The sequence below is a fragment of the Clarias gariepinus genome, chromosome 24, assembly GCF_024256425.1.
Source record: "Clarias gariepinus isolate MV-2021 ecotype Netherlands chromosome 24, CGAR_prim_01v2, whole genome shotgun sequence".
Lineage (NCBI taxonomy): Eukaryota > Metazoa > Chordata > Actinopteri > Siluriformes > Clariidae > Clarias > Clarias gariepinus.
Window position 1 is genome coordinate 23,634,153 of NC_071123.1, and position 19,585 is coordinate 23,653,737.

General features: G+C 39.9%; 1 protein-coding gene across 1 annotated transcript; it reads right to left on the reverse strand.

The window, feature by feature from the left end:
- Positions 1-305: 305 nt before the first annotated feature.
- Positions 306-9,584, reverse strand: ppp1r14aa (protein phosphatase 1, regulatory (inhibitor) subunit 14Aa). Its single transcript, XM_053485914.1, has 4 exons — positions 9,313-9,584; positions 2,713-2,793; positions 2,592-2,624; positions 306-1,511 (listed from the first exon to the last, which is right to left on the reverse strand). Exons 1-4 carry the CDS (start codon positions 9,496-9,498, stop codon positions 1,377-1,379), a joined length of 435 nt encoding a protein of 144 aa, XP_053341889.1. The 5' UTR covers positions 9,499-9,584; the 3' UTR covers positions 306-1,376.
- Between the last annotated feature and the right edge of the window lie 10,001 nt (positions 9,585-19,585).

Sequence of the window (19,585 nt, forward strand, 5' to 3'; positions counted from 1 at the left end):
ATCTTATTTTACAATGTTAAAGCATCATTGTTTATGTAGACATGAAGTGAAGATCTTTACTAACAGGCTACAGAATAAAAAATGTGATCATGTTCCAAAAGAAAAACCCAGTTTAAACAACGAAGTCAAAATATGTTGTCATCACATTAGCTTCTGGACGTTCTAGCATTATTGGAAGTGTGCTAAGCAAGCTAGCTAGTTATCTCGGCAAACAATTTATCTTAGCTTTATTTTTGGTATAGTTATAACGAGAAGAAAAAAACAAACACCTCTTTGAAAACAAAAATTAAAATTCAGGTTACATCCAGGGTCACTGTTTTTATCTTTATTAAATTGTTAACATATAGGTAAATTATTCTGTAACGTCAATTTATTAACATTATTAATCACTATCTTTTAGTGACATAAGAACTCATTGATCTAGTTTTGAGCTATTTACAAGTGATTTATAAAAGTCAGTTTGAAAATGCATTGGGTTAAAAAAAACACACACACTCCATATCAATCCACTTTGATTATTATTATTATTATTATTATTACCATTTGACTCTTCCACAATAAAGATGATGCCTGATGATTTTAAAGGAGCCGTTAGAATTTATTTTTTTTTAATCAGATTTACATGTTACTTTCACTCGATATGAAGTGTGTGTTCAGTGAACAATATTTTTCTCATCTAACCTTTACGTCAAACTTTAAGGCTACTGTGGCTAACAAATACTATAAACCAGTCAGCTTAACTCCTTCAGCTTTTCAGTGCCATGACAAACACACTTTTAACATGTTCAGGACAGATTTAGGACGTCCATTAAGCTGGAGACGTGAACAAAATTTTATGATGTCATGAAATGTTAAAGGCCACCATCTTGACATCCACCTCTTATGCTTGAGTAGAGCCTGAGAGATGGAAGTGTTACATACGATAGCACAATAAATATCTCTGCTATTAAAAGAAGCGTGTTATTATTTGTAAGCCACATTAGCAAGTTGGTTAAACAACTACATGTGGCATTAAAATAAAATAGTTTTATTGCCAAATCATGCTTTAAATACAATTTCAATTTTAGGGCTGTAATTGTACATTGCTTCCCCCTTGTGGCTGGTTGGCCACATCAAGTCAGTTTTTTTTTTTTTAACCCCATGTCAAATCTCACAGTATATCATTGCATACTTCATTTAACACTGTGTCCTGTAGTTAGGGAAAAACATCTAGAATAAACCCCTAACACAGACATGTTAAGAGGTTTACATCGCTTTAACTGGGTGTGAGCCTCAGTACAGGGAATCAGCCACCAGGTTAGCGATATCAGCCTGTGGATGAAGGATGTCTGGGGTTTGGTGTAGTTAGCCAACTGCAGTAAAATATGGGACACATGCTATAGAGTCTGGTGGGTTCGCGGTTGATGGTGATGGGGGTATCCGTGGAGACAGGGATGGCCGATGCCTTCTTTCTGGAGCTCTTCCTGTTTGTGAAGGCCACGCAGCATCTGAAGGAGCTCACTGATGAATGGCTGTGTGAACACACACACACACACACACACATATATATATATATATACAGTCATACACACACACTAAATGAGACCAATGTTAGAATTCAAGTTAAAGTATTGTCATAGATTAAGGAAGTGATGAACACTTATTATTAAATATACCTTACTTATCCTTCACACAAAACACACACAGGCCACTACCTTTAACTCAAGAACTTTGGAAGGAAGTAGTTTATTAAAAAAAAAAAAAAAAAAAAAAAAGATCATTATCAAGCTACCTTACAAACCTGTCAAACCTACAACGTCTTCCTGAAATATAAAACTACTGTTGTCAAAATGAAGAGAGAGAGAGAGAGAGAGAGAGAGAGAGAGAACAAATGATTGTTGTTGGAAACATGTACAAGCGAGTGTCAGTCAGTGCACGTTCCTTTAGAAAGAGGGGAGTGACAATAGAAGAGAGAGAGAGAGAGAGAGAGAGAGAAAAGCATTAAAGCAACAGAAGAAGAATATTGTTGTTGAGTTTAGTACGGGTAGTATTAATCTTCTCCCTGTTATCGTTGTTCTGGTTGATTTCCTGAGGCTTTGCCAAGTCTGTACTGTAGCTATTCAAAATAATAATAAATTAAGAGAAACGAAGATAGGAGAAGAATGGAGAGAGAGAGAGAGAGAGAGAGAGAGTGAAATGGGTAGAAGAAAATAAAAGCAAAAAAGGCAATGATTGTTCAGTGGAAATAAACAAACCAAACCAAAAAGTGAGAATCATAGTGAGAGACAAAATCAAAGAGTGATAACACAAGAGAACGAGAGATAGACAGACAGTGAAAAAAAGAGTAAGAGAGTGTGATAGGGAGACAGAAAAAAAGAGCAAAGAAAGATAAAAAGAAAGAGATAGATGGATGAAGAAGGACTAGGATACATGAAGCGATCGAGCTACTGTAAGGCAGAGCAGGACCGAGTAAATAAAAGAGAAAGATGGATGGAAATGAAAGGAGTGAATGAGTGGGAAAGGGCATGGGCAGGAGAGGGAATCACACTGAAAGATAGAGCGAGAGCGAGAGAGAGAGAGAGAGAGAGAGAGAGAGAGAGAGAGAATGGTACCTGTGTGTTATTCCTGCAGCTCTGCAGCAGCTCCTGCAGCACAGAATAAACATTAATGGGAAAGTTATCAGAAAGCAAACCCTTTGATCTTTACTAGTTGATTAGGAGGCGTGGGCGACACCTGGAGTTTCTGCGTCCTTTCTTCGTCACTCTGCAGAACCAGCAAGTCATCAATGTCGATCTCGTCTGGCATGTCATCCTCCTACACACACACACACACACACACACACACGTCAGATTACATCTCTCAGGTTGCACGTGTGTGTGCGCCCGTGACAGCATTTGAACAATGGGACAGCCCTAACTACATCATCGCTGCTCTCATATTTCACAGCTTTGACCAGAAGTTCTGACACACTCAGTCTGAGCCAGAGACCTCTCCATGAACCGTCTCAGTCACGCTTCGGAATAAACAAATGCATTTCACCACAGACACCAGTGCTGAGGAACCTCACACAGGAATATTTAAACCTGTTTTCTTAAGACTGGGCACATACTTTTAACTAAACACTGTTGTGGTGATAATAATAGATCGCTTTAAACAGAAAGAATGAAATGAATGTACAAACACATGCTGAGGGTTACTAATAAAACATCAGCCTTTACTGGAAAATAATTACCACAAACACACACACACACACACAGTTTCTTCGGTTCCATACTTTCCCCACACACGGTACAACGCATAACTAATATCCAAATAACATCAATAAATCCACCTTCTCATGTGTTCCAACAATGTTTGGCATAAACACCTTTAAATATGTTTGTATTCACTGTTACGGTGGAGATTTTCTGGAAGGAGTCTCCAGTGTCAGAGGTAAAGCTATAACTTTAAAGCAGATTTTGGTCCTCCAGAACGCCGGTTGTTCATGCAGGAACTCTACACTGTCTTTCTCACATCTGCACCCAAACCCTGTGGACTGTATATATGTACACAAAACACACCCATAAACAGACACAAACAAACACGCACACCACGGTGCCCATTTAAGGCAATGGTGTCGAGCTCTGCGTGTGTTTATGCACGCGTGTGTTTTGGAACAGGAAGTCTGGGATCCCCGTGAGGAAACAAGCTCCTTTCCTTATACGGCACTCGCCCACTGCCTCTCTGAATGTGTGTGTTAGAGATACACAATATATCTGTGTGTATGTGTGTGTTACATACAGTAGAGGGTGTTTAATGACAGAATGAAATACCGAGACAAAGGCCACGGCTTCTCCATCCATTATGCACTTATCGCTCACTCTAAATGTTCACTAAGTGTTTATGCATGTTGCTGGAGAAGACACTGTGCAGAGGGCCAACACACTCCTACCTGATAACACCCCCCCACACACACACACTCCATATAAAGTCCTGAAAGTGTGATGATGTACCCTCGCACCATGGCTACTACAGAACACTTTTCCCTCGTGTTTCATGTCTGAACTTTCAAAACTACAAAACTGAATAAAACTAAACCAGCTGTTTCTTAAGAGTCAACTTATAGTTCTGTATCGAGCAAAGAAAACAACTAAGGAGATTACTGAAACAAAGTTAAGAACTGGCCGACACATCGTTGGAAGGAAAAGTGCTAAATGTCAACTTCATGGAAGAAACGTGATCAGCAAAACATTATGAATAGGCATGATCAGAGATCACTTAAACACTTGGTACAGTTGCGTGGTTAAAAATTGAAACCAGAGCTATGTTTAATAGTGAAAGTCAGAGCATTTCCATACACGCGAGGTATGGCGAACTCACAGGATTGGGACTAAACACCAGTGTGTCCATAAGAAAAACACTTGTTAGTGAGATTCATCAGGACAAAAAGGCTTTAATTTGCTAGATAGCATAAAGATTTGACTTTAGAGTGATGAAAAAAGGTCATGTGGTCTAATGAGTCCAGATTGAGCCTTGTAAGAAAAAAATAAGGACGTTGAAGATTCCCAGTAGAAAAGAGAAGTTTAATGCAGCTTAACGGTAACAAAATACATAAAGCACTTCAGATTCCTTGGGGTCAGAGGTAATCTTTCCCAATATATGGACTGAAGCATTTATACTGTTCCAAAAACAAACCCTCCAACTATTTATGTAACTAGGGCTTGTTTCAAATACAATAACCTGAAACCATCTGAAACCATGACCATCTTTTGATCATCTATTTTTGAATGGTGGCGATCATATCTTCTTCGATTGTTATTGATGACTCACTACCGTTCTCGTGCTATAGGTGGTCTCGCATCATTTGAGTTATACGATTTACATATTACTGAGACCAGAGGACTAATCAAGTCATCTTTTAAACATAGGATGGTTTTCAATGGTCCACTGTCTTACCCAGCTGTAGTCTTTAGAGATATTCCATTCAGTGAGACTCTAAAAGTCTATTTTACTAGAAGAGTGATAGTCTATAAGAATTAAGACGGTTGGAGGATAAGCATTAAACATACTCTGGAGTGGAATTTGTGTCAAGGTAGTCTTATTTCTTACAGCCTGTTCCAGAGTGATGGGCGTATCAGGGTAAGAAGAGAAGCACATGGAGCGATGCACCCATCAGGCATGGTGTCCACTGTCCAAGCCTCTGGAGACAGTGTTATGATCTGGGGTTTACATTTACATTTGGGCATTTGGCAGACGCTCTTATCCAGAGCGACTTACTTTTTTTTTTTTTTTTTATCTCATTATACATCTGAGCAGTTGAGGGTTAAGGGTCTTGCTCAAGGGCCCAACAGTGGCAACTTGGTGGTTGTGGGGTTTGAACCTTCCAAACCGTAGTCTAATGCCTTAACCGCTGAGCTACCCCTGACCACCCTGAGGTTGCTTCAGTTGCTCAGGTCTAGACTCAGCAACGTTACGTAGCAATAAAATAAAGTCAGGTTGAGTGTACTGAATGACCTTGTGGAGTTTTTCTTCCCTGATGACAAGATCATAAGAATGAAGGAGGAGGTTCTGGGAGCATGAGGAACCATTTCTGATTTTTTATGGTTCTGCATGATGGAACCACTTTTAAATATGGAGCAGTCTACACCTTTAATTATGACACAACTATTACGCAGTTTAGTCAAAGTGGGAGAAAAGAAATGAAAGGAATGTGAGCAGAGCATTCCTCCTGCTACCCACAGATACAATATCTCACTGAGAAAGTTTTCTCTCAAGTAATTTATCACCTTGGGTATGTTTATGTTTAGGGCAGTGGGTTACACTGTGCAGAAACAGAAACAGCACACACTCCCACTCGGTCATCTCAAACACACAGGAACACACATCACGGCTCCATATAAAGCCCAGAGAGAAAGAGAGAGAGAGAAAAAAACAAGCTCCTCTATGCTATTATAAATCGACTCTTTCAAACATTCCCCATGAGGAAGTAAACCAGAAATGTCACGAAGATACATCATCTACCCCATTACATCTCAGAGGCCAAGATTTATCCACAACTTAAGTGCAAAATACCAGCATTAAAATGCCACGTTAGCGAAGCATACACAACAAAGAATGTTACCTAGCTAGCTAATGAAATCACTTAATCAAGCTAATCACCCGCGTGAAACAATTGTAGCTCTCGTCATCTGTACATAGCGAGGGTATAAACTGTGAACGCAGTCATCTTTGTTGGGCAAAATATTTTACCTCAGATTTTTTTGTTATAAACAACATATTAGGATGATCTAGCGCTATTATCAGTTAGTCGGTAGGATTAACAAACTGGACATAAAGATGAAGTTCCTGGCTAGCTACTGTAGCTACTGACAGAACAAATTAATTCTTGTTAAACATCCAGTATTCTCTCATATTGCTGTAAAACTAAACTAGTTACCAATCTACCTTAGATAGCTAGCTAATTACACCCTACAGCTGTTGCTATCTAGCTATGCTAAGAATGTAAAAGTAGCTAGCAGTTTAGCAGCAATAGTCTCTCAGACCTCCATTTGTTTCTTTCTGTTTATTTTAAATTGTTTATTAAACCTCCTGTGCTTTACTGATATACTGCTGTACACACAAAGTGTGTATGAGCTAAAACTTTACTTTTATCTTTGTTTTTCACCAATCTGTGTTTGCCCTTTAGCCTTTAAAGCTAAGTGTTTGCTGAATAGCATTGAGTCCAGTCTTGGGCAACATCAATCTGGTGGTGGTGTGTTAGGTAAGAGGCAGGGTGAGATGTCTCCAGGTCACATGGTCTGGGTATTGACCAGACAAGTAAACAAAGCTAAGGAGATTCTTTTAGCATAAACACCATTAGTAACTTCGGCTAATTTTCACAATAATGTCAGTAAACATGTTTACAATATTTCAGTTTGTGGATAAAATCAGAATCACTTCATACTCCAAAATAAATATATTTAAATTGTGCTTAAACAGACATTTTACAAATTTTAAGGGAGATTATTTGTTAAACAGGTTATTCGTGATATAAAACGGTTCAGCAATTTCATAATCACGGTATCTCTGCTTGGTTTATCAGATCAGATGAGGTTAACCTTAATGTCTCTATTGTTTTCACAGTAACAGCTCATTCACAGGGACTCGTTTCACGGCGGACTACTGATTCGAAAGTATGCCTAATCAGTAATGTGATGACATTTTCTTTAAGGAGACATTCACCTAATGTTTACAGAAGAAATCCCCAGTGTCAGCGTTTTGTAGTCAGGGTCAGATACAAACATGCAACTTTAAAAGGTTCAACTTTTTTTTTTTTTTTACATTTTTAGGACAAAGTCGTTTCTTGGAAACATGACAAGCTGCATTTTTTTAACTTCTTAAAAAAAGGTGAGGAAAGAAATACTGATGAGGAAACTAGTGTTTATGGCTGCTCTAAGCTGAGAGAGAACAGGAAGTAATTTGGTTTTTCACAGATGATCAAGAAAATGAAATGTAAATATCTATATATTTATAAGTGGTGGCTTATGTGGTTAAGGAGAAATGGATGGGCTGTGGCAGGAAGGCCGTCTGGGGTAAAAAAAAACCCTGCACCAAATAACCTACAGACTGAATTAGTTAATGTTACAATGATGAAAAACAAACAAAAAAAATTGTTGGTTAGGTCTTATTCTTGCATAAGAGAAAATAAAAACGTTTAAATCCTTATGCAGAAATTATGCAACATTATGTGAATCATAAAGTGAGAAATGCCCTGCGTCTACAGCATTTTGCAACATTTCATTTTGCAACAGATTTCAGAGTGACGATCAGCGTCGAAGTGAAGTGACAGTAAAAGTGATTCTTTTTTTTTTTTATGGAAAATGCATGATAAAAAAAACATGTCTAATATAATATTTGTATGTAACATTAACACAGAATTGCCTTTGTACGCTATAGAATGACAGTTTCCCTTCCATTTCATCCAAGAGGCCCAAACCCTTATCCACACAGGCACACTCCCTCACCTAGTGGAAAGCCTTGCAAAAAGATTCAAGATTATTTATTGTCATTTATATACTAAGTACAACAAAACTAGAGCAGTCCTTACATTGCAAACCAAAATTTAAATTGTATGAATTTAAATTAATAAATAAATAAATAAATAAATAAAGGCAGTTATTGTTTAGTGATGTACAAGGTGCAAGAAGAGAAGAATGAAGCGCATTATAAGAGCAAAGTAGGAATAAATCTGTAATGGGATGATTAAACAAGGACATAAGGGTGTGATGGTGAGGGGTGCACAGACTGACAGTGCATCACTCTCTAGCTGCAAATTTTCATGGCCTTTTACCTCTCTCTAAATATTTTTCTCCTTCTGTGAATTTAGGGTATGTACAAGTATGTTAACTACATTTTAAGTAACTTCACTTAAGTTTGTCAACTGTATGAAATAAACACTTTTCCAACTTCGAAGAATTTTACAATAGCGATGTGCAACTTATTTTCATCCATCTATCCATGAACCTCTGTAGTCTGGGAACATTGGTGATTAGTGTTGTATTTATTCCTATTTTAACAACAAATGTAAGCATTTGGTGGATGCTCTTATCCAGAGCGACTTACAAAAGTGCTTTGATGTTTCTGTCATTGGATAGATCCTTACACAGTAGGTTATAAGCTATACGTACCATCAGTCAAACTCTATGTATTTTTGAAAGAATTAACCCAAATATTTAAGAAACAGATAGGTCTTCAGTTGTCATTTAAAAACTTGGCTGTACAGACATTGAAAGGACGTTTATTCCACCACTTAATAGGCGCCATAACAGATAACAGTCTCGATGCATCCATTTTTTGTTAATTTTTTATTTTTTTATTATGTGTTATTGTTTCTGAAAGCTTCTGTCACTAAAAAAAATTCCTTCTATGTGCAAACATACTTGGCAAGAAAGCCCTTTCTGAATCTGATGTATTCCGCGAACCCCTTAAAAATGGGAGGACCAGTGAAGCAGTGGTAGTCGACTGTGGTAGGACCACACACACACACACACACACACTAATTTCTGAACACCATTTAGTGTCCTTCGAATGTTGAAGAAAACCAGAGTACATGGAGGAAACCACCAAGCACAGGGGTAGGATAAGCAAACTCCATGCAAACACACACACACACACCACCCGAGGTGGGTATCGAACCCTAGACCCTGGAGGTGCATGCCACAGTGCCACCACTCAACTTATTTATCTAGAAATAACCCGAAAAACAAATGTTTTTTTAATTATGATTATTATGTAATTATTACGTTTAAAAAAAAACTTCTGCACTTATAAAAGTTTTCCCCCCCACTCTACGCGCTCACGCACGCGCTCACTCACCGCCCCGGCGTACAGCTCCTCCAGCGCGCGCTCAATCCACTTCTCGGCGTCCAGGCGCTTCTGCAGCTCCGCGCGGTTGTACTTCACCGTGACGCGCGCCTGCCGCTTCTGCAGGTTCAGGCCGTGCTCGCGCGGCGGCCCGTGTGCTCGCGCGTGACAGCGGCGCTCGCGCTGATCCTCGGCCATGGTGCGCGCGTGAGAGACGGAGAGAGAGAAAAGTCTGCGCTGAGGAAGAGAGAGAGAGAGAGAGAGAGACGGGCGCGGTGACGTGTGTGTGTGTGTGTGTGTAAGAACGCGCGCCCCTACCGTCGCAGATAAAGCGCTCTAACGCACACAGCGCATCTGTTCATTCCCAGTGTGCACGCTCACTTCCGGTTCGCGCACCTACAACTACATGTCTTCCCGCTCATCACCAGTTTCCTACAATCTTCAAAATACATACGGTTGCAAACTAACGATGATCGGGCCCAAGCACCTGCGCCATCACCACACAACCTCTGTGCTTCGAGCATGTAAAGATCTCCAAAAAGCGCCGGATGCTGATGTCATGCAATAGGATTTTACTTTACAGAATTTGGCTGACACCCTTATCCAGAGAGACTTTTCTTTCTCTCATTATACATCTGAGCAGTCAAGGGCCGAACAGGGACAACTTGGTGGTGGTGGGACTTGAACCTGGGATCTTCCAATCAGTAGTCCAATGCCTTAACCACTAATCTAACACAGGCCTCTGGATTTTTGATATGATAAAAGGGATTTTAATATGATGTCATTCAGGAAGCTATTAGCCACTTCTCATCATAAGCTTAAGGCCAAAAATCCCTTCGCAATCTGCATCAATTGTCTTGAGATCACATTGGCCCGGCCTGGTCACAATCATAAAAATCCCCTACAAAGAGTACTGTATATCGAATTCCATTGGGTGCATTTTGCCCAAAATAAACCAAAATAGCTGACATCCTGTTAAGTAGAGCCCATAGCAAAAGATGTTCAGTTCAGTGAGTTTTACATGTTTACGTGCAAGTGTGCATGAGCCATGCAATAAAATCTCGTGTGAAGGCCCCGGGGCAACCAGTGCACAGCCACTCAGAGGTCCTAATGGCAGCAGATTCTAAACTGTGTGGTGGTTTTATGACTTTTTGAATATTTTAAGACCTTAAAAACCCTGGATGCTGGAAAATAAATAAATAAATAAATAAAAATAATCCTTAGAAGAAAAATAGGGCCGTTAACATGACAGCAGCACCATCAGTACTATTGAAGCATCAGCACTATCAGAGCATCTGTGTGGAACACCTCTACAACTACAAGGCTTTTTCTACACCTGTTTCCTACAATCTTAAAAATAATGATGATTTTTAATTAAACATCTATTAGTGGGACCACATCTATATCTATATCACCGGCAGCAAGGTGGCTTGGTGGTTAGCACTATCGCCTCACACCTCCAGGGTCCGCCTCAGGTCCATGTGCATGGAGTCGCCATGTTCACTGTGTGGATGTGTGAACCATAGTGAGCTCAGGTGCTGATGTCAAGATGTCAACGGAGGTTCATTCAATTCATTGCAAATGTGATGGTTCAGTGGGGTTCAGGCAGGTCTCTGAGCAGTACACTCAAGTTCAACACAATCAATGATTTCATGGACTTTGTACACCTTTGAACTGGGACAGAAAATTAAACCACAAATAAACTGGGTGACCAGTTAAATCAGTTTTAAGCCAGTGTTGGAATTTTCAATATGTCTGTTGGGTTATTCTCTATCTTTAATGATATGGTAATATTATTTTTTCCATCTAGTGCACTCATTACACAATTTTTTAAGTTTATTAAAAAGAATGCGCATGCCCAAAAAACCCACAATGGCACATAGTAACTCAGTTACTCATTATCTATACCGCTTTATCCTGTATTCAGGGTCGCGGGGATCTGGAGCGTATCCCAGGAGGCTTAGGGTACGAGGCAGAGTACACCCTGGACAGGGTGCCAATCCATTGCAGGACGCACACACATACACACTACGGGCAATTTGGGAACGCCAATTAGCCTAACCTGCATATCTTTGCACTGTGGGAGGAAACCAGAGTACCTGGAGGAAACCCACCAAGCACGGGGAGAATATGCAAACTCCATGCACACAGAGACGGGAATCGAGCCTGGCTGGGAATCGAACCCAGACCCTGGAGACCCACATAGTAACTGTAAATACTGAATATGATTAAATATGAAATATTAATTAATGCATAAAATAGGTAAATAATGTACTGTATAATGTACTGTAACAGGATGGAGCTTGACATAGCTATGACTGAGTCTGTGCTGAACAACTGCAACATTTATTTTATTTTTATTTTATTTGCTTTTTTTCACATCAGCTGATGAGCAGATAGGAAGAAAAAAATACTCTCCCTCAAAGACCTATTAAGGAGAAATAATCACCAAACATTTACACCCGAGATACCAGGAAAGCTGTTTTTCCTCAGGCAGTCAGATTTTCTGGAACAGAATTTTCTCACACATGGTGACTGTGCAGCTGTGTGTTTTGTGTCTTAGACGAGGGATTAGAATATTTCATTAATTGTACATTAAAAGTATATTTAGATGGGTTTTTTTTATATTTTAGTCTAATGTTATTGAAATTCAGTCCTCGTATGGAATTACAATTAAAAAAAAAAAAAACACCAGACCCCCTATTCCTGGCTACAGGAATATGAATTGTTTCTAAGAATCATGATAATTAACCATCTATGGTCACCTTCTTATCCTGAAATGCTTGTTAAATGCTCTAACTATCCATGGGTGTATGAACATAGATAAGCCACTCAACAGCAGTGTCAGTAAGTAAATACACACATAGGAGACATCTCCTTCACCTCCTTAGAAGGCATGTCTAATTTTAAAAAACATGTTGAGGTATTTTGTGAATACTTAATAACATTACAGTAACTGTCTATATGGAACGTTAGCCTGCTTTCCTTGCTAATGACTAGTATTGATTTCAGGGACTAACATAATTGGTTTGACAAAAAGTTAGATTCCGACTAATGATGGAACCATGTATTCTGTGCTTTACCAGAAAATTCTGAAGGAGAATGTCTGGCTATCAGTGACCTCAAGCTCAATGCAATTAAGTTTGGACTTAATCTGATTGAGATCCTTAAACAGGAGGTTCATGCTCGAAAACCCTACAATTAAAACAATTCTGCAAAGAAGAGTGGGCCAAAATTCCTCTACAGTAATGTGAAAGGCTCATCGCAAGCACTTGATTGCAGTTGTTGCCACCAAGTGTGGCACAACCAGTTACAGTGGAACCTTGGATTACGAGCATAATTCGTTCCGGAAGTGGGCTCGTATTTCAAAACATTCGTAAACCAGATCAAATGTACCCATAAGAAATAATTAAGAAGAAACTTAAATTATTTGTTTCAATAAAAATAATAAACACAAAATATAAAGTAAAAATAAAACAAATTAACCTGCACTTTACCTTTTAAAAAAAAGTTAAAATAAATCCAGACAGATAAGTTTCAGCTTGTGTGCGCAGGTGCTGTGTATGTGTGTATGTGTGAAGCTAAAGTAAGCTCCCCTCTCCCTCTTCTCATCTAACACACCCTTTCTTGACTCTTTTCACACCCGCTCGCATACAACAGAAACACTGTTTTATCGGAAACAAAAAATCTCTCTAATGACACTCGATTGAGCAACACACTAACGGAATCACTGCTGTAAAGTAAAAATAAAACAAATGAACCTGCACTTTACCTTTGAAAATAATTGCGACAGAGCAGTGTTTCTGTGTAGAGCAGAGAGAAAAAGTGTGTGTCTGTGTGTGTGTGTCTGTAAAGGCGAAAGTAGGAGGGGTCTGTGTATGTGTGTGTTTGTGGCATGGTGTCCAATGACACACGCACTCACAAACACAAAGAGCAGGCTAATACAGAGAGAGAAATTGGATTTTTAACTTCTCTAATGAGACTCGCTTTTGCTTTACACGCACTACACACATGTAGACAGACACAAAATAAAATGTGTTTTACACACACAAATGGTCACAGTGTTATAGTAAACAGTACACGCGTGCACGGATGTTGATTACACGAGTAAGAGACGAGCACTAAGACCCAGCAGGGAAGATGATTACCCACAATTCCGCAGCGCAAGAGAGAGAAAAACTGTGTGATCACGTGACGCTCAGCATCAAAACAAGAAGCGCATGCGTGATACATGATACTCTGTACTCGTAAACCAAGACTTGTTCGTTTTCCAAGTCAAAATTTATCACAAAACTTTGCTTGTCTTGCGGAACACTCGCAAACTCGTTACTCACAATCCGAGGTTTCACTGTTTTAGGATTAGGGCAGCACTGTAACTTTTTCACATAGGGCCAGGCAGGTTTGGAAAGCTTTTTTCCTGTAATAAATGAAATCATCATTAAAAAACTGCATTTTGGATTTACTTGGGTTATCTTTGTGTAATATTAAAATTAGTTTGATAACCCCATTATTTAAGAGTAACAAATATGCAATTTGAAACACTTTTTAATGTTGCTTTTTAATGTTGTTGTTTAATGTAAGTAATGCACTATACATATATAAATTTACCATTTAGAAAACTCTGTAGTTCAACTAGGGACCATGGAGGCCAATGGTGCCCATTGGATTTATTCCCATTTTCACAACTGTGGTAAGACCTGCAGTCAACATTCCACTACAGGCAATTTGAAAACACCAATCAACTTAACCTTCAGGTCTGTGGACTGTGGGAAGAAACGGGAGAACCTGAAAGAAAACTCACCAAGCATATGTCCTTTCTAGGAAAAAGCCAACTGTGCCTGGTTCTCCCTCTTTCCAAAGCTCTTAGGAGTTTGCGCTCATGTGGTGTGTGCCATGGTTACGGACTGCATGATGACAGGTTATAAATGGATTTCTAGCACCAAAAATCCCTTGCAGTAAATTCCTCTGCTACTAGATTTATTTGTGAACGGGGGAAAGAAAACACGGAGAATTCCACCAAAAAATCCAGAAGGATGGAAAGGGTGAAACTGATTGGTTATAACATGACCTGTGGTGTGATTTTGGTGTAGACACACTTGGGAAAAAGAATTAGCATGTGTATAGGAATGGCGTTGATTTCTATTTTGAGCATGCTTGTCATGCATTTCCATTTACAAAAATAAACTTGTGTGAAACACACAAAACACACTACAACAATGGTCTTTTCATCACAAGCTTGTGGTAAATTGTAGTCACTAACAAACTTAAAACAACAGAAAGGTGTGTTCAGGATTAGTTTCTTTTACATAAAACTCAATTTAACAATTGACGCTGTCAGAAAGCAACTTAACAGAAATACAAATTCCAGATAGATTTGGAAGGGCGGAGAATAGGTTTGAGGAGTATTTTGTGGAAAAGAGAGAGAGAGAGAGTCTGTAACCAAGCTTTGGCAATACAATGTCTATATTGGATAACCGGAAAAAGCAAAACTTGAATCCTTTCAGTTGTTGGAGAGAAAGAGACTGAGAGAAGCATCTCTGTTTCAGACAGGAACATAATTAGGTACGCTCAGGGTCACATAATGAATAAGACCATGGTCAATTTTGTACAGCGTGCAAGCAAGGACTCTGGCAGGACTAGATATGACACCATGTGTGGGTTTGCTGCAGCATCCAAATATAGGGCTGTTTCTTTATCTAACAATGGGAAGAGTATGATCAGTGGTCTCAAAGCTAAAAGTAAATAGACACAACTCTGATCAAAGGCCAGTAATTTACCACTTTAACCAGCGCTGTCTCTGTCCTACTGTATGATGAGGCCTAAATCCTGTCTAGGTATGAGCAGAACTGCTATGCTACAGCCTATTCCAGGATCTTGGAGATAGAGGGAGGTTTGTTTTTGGCCAACAGCTGGAGAGCTGACAGGGGTCAAGCTCAGGTTTTTTAATCAGGGGGTTTGATTTGCTCAGAATGATAACAGGAAAGAAATCACATGCAAAATGCATATTATGTTATAAGGTATTGTTTAAGGAAAATGTTTATACTTCATAGGGGCATGTACATAGGGTGGTGTGGTGGTTAGAACTGTCTACTTGCACCTCCAGGGTCTAGGTTTGATTCCCATCCAGATTCGATTCCCGTCTCTGAGTTTGCATGTTCTCTCCATGCTTGGTGGGTTTCCCCCGGGTACTCAAGTTTCCTCCTACAGTCCAACCACCTGCAGATTACAGTAGGCTAATCGGCATTCCCAAATTTCCCGTAGTGTGTTTTATTTCTGCATAATGAATGTAGTTTTTCATGTGTATTTAATCTAATTATTTGTATTAATCTTAAGGCTGTGTTTTATTTCCAGGTGTTATATTTACTCAAGGTAATAAATAGTATGCATGAGATAATTAGCTTGTATCACCAATTTTTTTTTTTAACATACAGTAAAACATAAAATTTTGTTCCCACAAAACAATTCACTTGTTACCACATTGAATCTGTAATACAGTAGCTGACTTCCCAGATCCTGCCTCCTTCACAGAACAGCAAAACAGTTACTTCACCAGGTTTAATAGCCATAGCACACTCAACACTCCAGACCCTCTTAGTAAACAACTTGTCACAGTTATTTTAGGCAAAGTTAACCCAGACAAAGCTGCTGGACCTAAAGCACTCAGAGGAAGAGTGTTTAAGAAGTGCTCCATTCAGTTAGGTTGGGTTCTCACTAGGCTACTTTTTCTAAAGTGCCACTGTCTTTAAGCCGTAGAGCATTGTAGACCTTTCTTTTATTCTTGCTGATACTCTTTTGTCACATAACACCCCTGTCTCCATACCAACCTTGTCACAGTACCCGCCTCTTTACCTCCTTTCCATACTCTCCATTGCTCTGGACCGTTGACCCTAAGTAATTAAAGTTCTGCACCTTTTTTAACCTCTGCTCCCTGTAGCCTTACCATTCCACTTAGGTTCCTCTCATTCACACACATGTATTCTGTCTTGCTACGGCTAATATTCATTCCAGAGCATACTCTAGATTTCTCTAGATTTCTCTAAATGTCATTTGCAAACATCATTGTCCATGGAGACGCCTGTCTAACCTCATTAGTCATCCTGTCCACCACCATAGCAAACAAGAAGGGGCTCAGAGCTGATCCTTGATGCAGACCCACCTCAACCTTGAACTCTTCTGTCACACCTACAGCACATCTCACCACTGTCTTACAGCTCTCATACTGTACATGCACCACTCTAATAAACTTCTCTGCCACTTCAGATGTCCTCATACAACACCACAGCTCCTCTCTTGGCACCCTGTCATACGCTTTCTCTAAATCTAAAAAGACACAATGCAACTCCCTGTTACCTTCTCTGTACTTCTCCATCAGCATCCTCAAAGCAAATACTGCATCTCTTGTACTCTTTCTAGGCATGAAACCATATTGTTGCTCACAAATGCTCACCTCAACTTGCTTCCACTACTCTTTCCCAGAGCTTAATTGTATGGCTCATCAGCTTTATACCTCTATAATTGCCACAGCTCTGCACATCTCCCTTGTTCCTAAAGATCAGCACCAATACACTTCTCCTCCATTCCTCTGGAATCCTCTCACTCTCCAAGATCTTGTTAAACAGAATAGTCAGAAACTCTACTGCCACCTCTCCTAAGCACTTCCATAAATACCCCAGGTATGTCATCAGGACCAACTGCCTTTCCACTCTTTATCCTCTTTAACACCCTCCTCACCTCATTCTTACTGATTTTTTCTACTTCCTGCCCCACAACAGTCCTCTACTCTCACAACCTTTTCTACTCTTCATTCTCTTTCATTTCTCTTAATCATCAACTCTTCAAAGTACTCCTTCCATCTTCCTATCACCTGCCTGTCACCTGTCAGTACATTTCCATTCCTATCATTAATCACTCTAACATGCTTCCCATCTCTATCTCTTTGCCTCCCCAACCTGTACAGATGCACCTCTCCCTCCTTACTGTCCAACTTAGCATACAAGTCCTCATATGCTCTTTGTTTGGCCTTTGCCACCTCTACCTTCACATTATGCTGCATCTCCTTGTACTCCTGTTTACTCTCTTCAGTCCTCTCAGTGTCCCACTTCTTCTTATCTAGCCTCTTTCCCTGTATACACTCCTGGACTTCTTCATTCAACCACCAAGTCTCCTTGTTTATTTTTCCCTTTCCTGATGATACGCCAAGTACCCTCCAACCTGTCTCCCTGATCACCCTAGCTGTAACTGTTTAGTCAACTTCAACCAGCTCCTGACAACCCAGAGCCTCCTTCCAAAAAAACTGCACAACATATTTCATTTTTCACCTTCCTCACCACCAGGGTCATCCACACTACCATCCTGTGTTGTCTGGCTACAGTCTCCCCTACCAATGCTTTGCAGTCACTGATCTCCTTCAGGTTACCACATCGACACAAGATGTAGTCTACCTGAGTACTTTTGCCTCCACTTTTATATGTCACCCTATGTTCCTGTCTTTTTAGAAAGAAAGTATTTACTACCGCCATTTCCATCCCCTTTGCAAAGTCCACCACCATCTGTCCTTCTATGTTCCTCTTCTGAAAACCAAACCTGCCCCTAACATTCTCATCACCTCTGTTCCCTTCCCCAACATGTCCATTAAAATCTGCACCAATCACCACTCTCTCACCTCTGGGGATGCTCTGCATCACTTCATCTAACTCACTCCAGAATTTCTCCTTCTCTTCTAACTCACATCCTACCTGTGGGGCATAACCACTAACAACATTGCACATCACACCATCAATTTCCAGCTTTAGACTCATCACCCTATCTGATACTCTTTTCACCTCCAGAACATCCCTTACAAACTCCTCTTTCAGAATAACTTCTACTCCATTTCTTTTCCAATCCACACCATGTTAATACAGTTTGAACCCTGCTCCTAAGCTTCTAGCCTTGCTGCCCTTCCACCTGGTCTCCTGGACACACAGTGTATCCACCTTCCTTCTCTGCATCATGTCAATCAACTCTCTTCCCTTCCCTGCCATGGTCCCAACATTCAAAGTCACTCCTGAACTCCTGCCTTTCCTTTTCTCTCTCTGCCTATAAACACGCCTTCCCCCCTCTTCTTCTTCGACCAACAGTTGCCCAATTTCCACCAGCACCCTCTAGGTCAACAGCATCAGTGGCGGAAGTCATGTTAATGAGTCGCATCATTTGATTTGGCAAATATTTTACGTCGGATGCCCTTCCTGCCACAACCCACTGCATTTATCCAGACTTGGGACTGGCAGAAGAAGACACTGGATTGTGACAAACTGGATCCACTTTAGCTTGCCTACAAGGTGTAGTCTCACACATCTAGACACCATTACAAAACAGCTGGTTTCTGCAAACTCACACACCAGAATTTTATTCATGGCCTTTTTTCCGCTTTTAACACAGTACAGATAGACACCCTATTGTATTGCCTCTCCGATCTTCAGGTCCACGGCCTTCATTGACTTTACTGATACATTTTCTTTTACAAGACAGGCCTTTTAAACATGTTTTTTAATAGATTTCAATAATCCAGTACATTGGGTTTTAACCTGGATCTGCCCCAGGGCTGTGTCTCGCATGCTCTTCTCTGTTTACACAAACAGTATCTCTTGTAGCAGAAAAGGAATGAAACTGTTAAAGTATGCAGATGACATGGCCCTAGTGGCTCATGTGACTGAACCTCATGCTCTGTCTCTATATAAACAAGAGGTCAATAGCCTGACTGGAGCATTCGCTGAGAGCTCATTGGAGCTGAACATAACCATGACTAAAGAACTCTGTTGTGAGATCATACAGTGTTAAAAATCCCTTCTGCTCTGACCCAACCATATATACAGGGTCAGTCAGTGGAGAAGGTGCTGTGTTTTAAATTAAAGGCATTTAAGGTCAGCAAAGATATTCTGACTCTTACAAATCACTGATTGAATCCATCCTTACTTTCAGCTCTACATCCTGCTACAAAAAAACTCCATTGTCTCACACCCTCTAGTAACTGAGGACCCTTCACATCCCCTGCATAGTGCATTCATGCTATTGCCATCAGGCAGAGCTTTAAAGTCCCACTGGCCTAGAAAAACTTTTACAAGAAATTATTCATTTTCAGTGCAATAACTGTTCTGAACAGTAAAAAGAAGTAATGCATTTTTGTGCATTTTATTGTTTTTTTTTTATTATTCTTATTTGTGTTTTTCAAATTATGGAGCCTTGTCAAAGAATAATTTCTGTCACCATCTAAGACAGACAATAACGTTTATCTTATCTTATCTTA

Bases quoted from the DNA above. Each gene is read 5' to 3' on its own strand.
- ppp1r14aa (XM_053485914.1), bottom strand. From the start codon at position 9,498: ATGGCCGAGGATCAGCGCGAGCGCCGCTGTCACGCGCGAGCACACGGG. The intron at 2,625-2,712 runs GTGTCGCCCACG...TCTGTGCTGCAG, and splicing joins AAAGGACGCAGAAACTCCAG to GAGCTGCTGCAGAGCTGCAG. The intron at 1,512-2,591 runs GTACCATTCTCT...GTGTTCACACAG, and splicing joins GCTGCAGGAATAACACACAG to CCATTCATCAGTGAGCTCCT.